General features: G+C 60.1%; 1 protein-coding gene across 1 annotated transcript in view; it reads right to left on the bottom strand.

The window, feature by feature from the left end:
• The window catches only part of LOC130587233 (myosin-6-like), a gene marked incomplete at its 5' end in the record, with an annotated part of 25,332 nt that overhangs the window by 8,673 nt on the left and 14,926 nt on the right, over positions 1-1,733 (bottom strand). The window contains 2 exons of the mRNA XM_057388203.1: positions 341-500; positions 964-1,168. Coding sequence (XP_057244186.1) covers positions 341-500; positions 964-1,168 — 365 coding nt within the window. The remainder of the gene's footprint in view (positions 1-340; positions 501-963; positions 1,169-1,733) is intronic.

The following is a 1,733-nucleotide window of genomic DNA, read 5'->3' as shown; positions in this document are numbered from 1 at the left end:
GACCTTCCATGGACCAACCCAACCCTCCTTGGACCTTCCATGGACCAACCCAACCCTCCTTGGACCTTCCATGGACCAGCCAAACCCATCCAAACCTTCCATGGATCAACCCAACCCATCCAGACCTTCCATGGACCAACCCAACCTTCCATGGACCAACCCAATCCTCCTTGGACCTTCCATKGACCAACCRAACCCATCCAAACCTTCCATTGACCAACCCAACCCTCCTTGGACCTTCTAAGGTGGAACCCCCTGTAGATGGAACCTCCTTAGATGGAACCACTGCAGATGGACCCATCCAACCCCACCGGTATGAGCCGCTGACCATGGGCCCCACCTGGAGCCCCCAGATGTTCTCAGCCCACCACCTGAGCCCACCTTCATCTCCTCCTCCAGCTGCCTCCGCAGGTCCTCCAGCTGTTGGGTGTAGGACACCTTCCCRCGGGTCAGCTGGGACACCAGCGCCTCCTTCTCCTCCAGCTGCCGTGACAGCTCACCTGCAGGGGTGGGCGGGGCTTCAGGGGTGTGGCTTCAGGTGTGGGGCTGGATGGAGGTGGGTGGGGCTTCAGGTGTGGGGTGGGGTTGAGATGGGTGGGGCTTTGGGTGTGGGGTGGGGTTGGCGTGGGGTTTCAGGTGTGGGGCAGGATGAAGATGGGTGGGGCTTCAGGTGTTGAGCGGGGTTAACCTGGGGGTTCAGGTGTGGGATGGGGTCAGCAGGCCGCTTCAAGTGTGGGGTGGAAATGGGTGGGATGGAGGCGTGGGGCAAGAGGAAGATGGATGGGGCATCAGGTGTGGGGCTGGATGGAGGTGGGTGTGGCTTCAGGTGTGGGGTCAGGTGGAGATGGGCGGGGTTCCAGGTGTGGGGTGGGGTCAGCATGGGGGTTCGGGTGTGGTGTGGGGTGCAGGTGGGTGGGGTTCAGGTGTGGGGCAGGGGCGGGGCCACCACGGGTCAGCTCCCACCATTCTCCGTCTGCAGCTTGGCCCGCTGGGCGTTGGCGTCATTGAGGACACGTTGGGTCTCTTCCAGCTTGGCCAAGTGCTCGGCAGCCTGGTCCTCCATGGAGCGCGACACCTTCTCCATGGCCACCTGCGGGGACGGGCCGAGGCCACCATGGAGTGGATACACCCCATGGCTGGAGGTGGCCGAGGCCAGGTTGGACAGGGCCTGGAGTCACCTGAGCTGGGGGACGGTGTCCCTGGGTGGGTTCTACCCAACCCGGCCCAACTGTTTGGAGATTATTCAGCTCAACCAGCTGAAGGTTCTTCAACCCAACTCAGCAAGGGGGGTGCTCAACCCAACCCAATCCAATCTGACTCAACCCAACCCAACCCAACCAGCTGAAGGTTCTTCAACCCAACTCAACTCAACCCAACCCAGCAAGGTGGGCACTCAACCCAACCCAATCCAATCTGGCTCAACCCAACCCAACCAGCTGGAGGTTCCTCAACTCAACCCAACCTAACCTGGTGGAGACCCTTCAACCTGACCCAACCCAACCATGGAGATTCCTCAACCCAACCCAACGAGCTGGAAACTTTAACCCATCCCTGTCCAACCCAACCCAATCACGGAGATTCCTCAACTCAACCCAACCCAACCATGGAGACTCCTCAATCCAACCCAACCATGGAGCTTCCTCAACCCAACCCCACCAGCTGGAAACTCTTCAACCCATCCCAGTCCAACCCAACCCAATTATGGAGATTCCTCAACTCAACCCAACCCAACC

Source organism: Malurus melanocephalus, unplaced genomic scaffold, assembly GCF_030028575.1.
Source record: "Malurus melanocephalus ecotype Western Australia unplaced genomic scaffold, MMel_1.1 scaffold_1668, whole genome shotgun sequence".
NCBI lineage: Eukaryota > Metazoa > Chordata > Aves > Passeriformes > Maluridae > Malurus > Malurus melanocephalus.
Note: the sequence above shows the minus strand (reverse complement) of the source record. Positions and strands in the feature narration are given on the sequence as shown.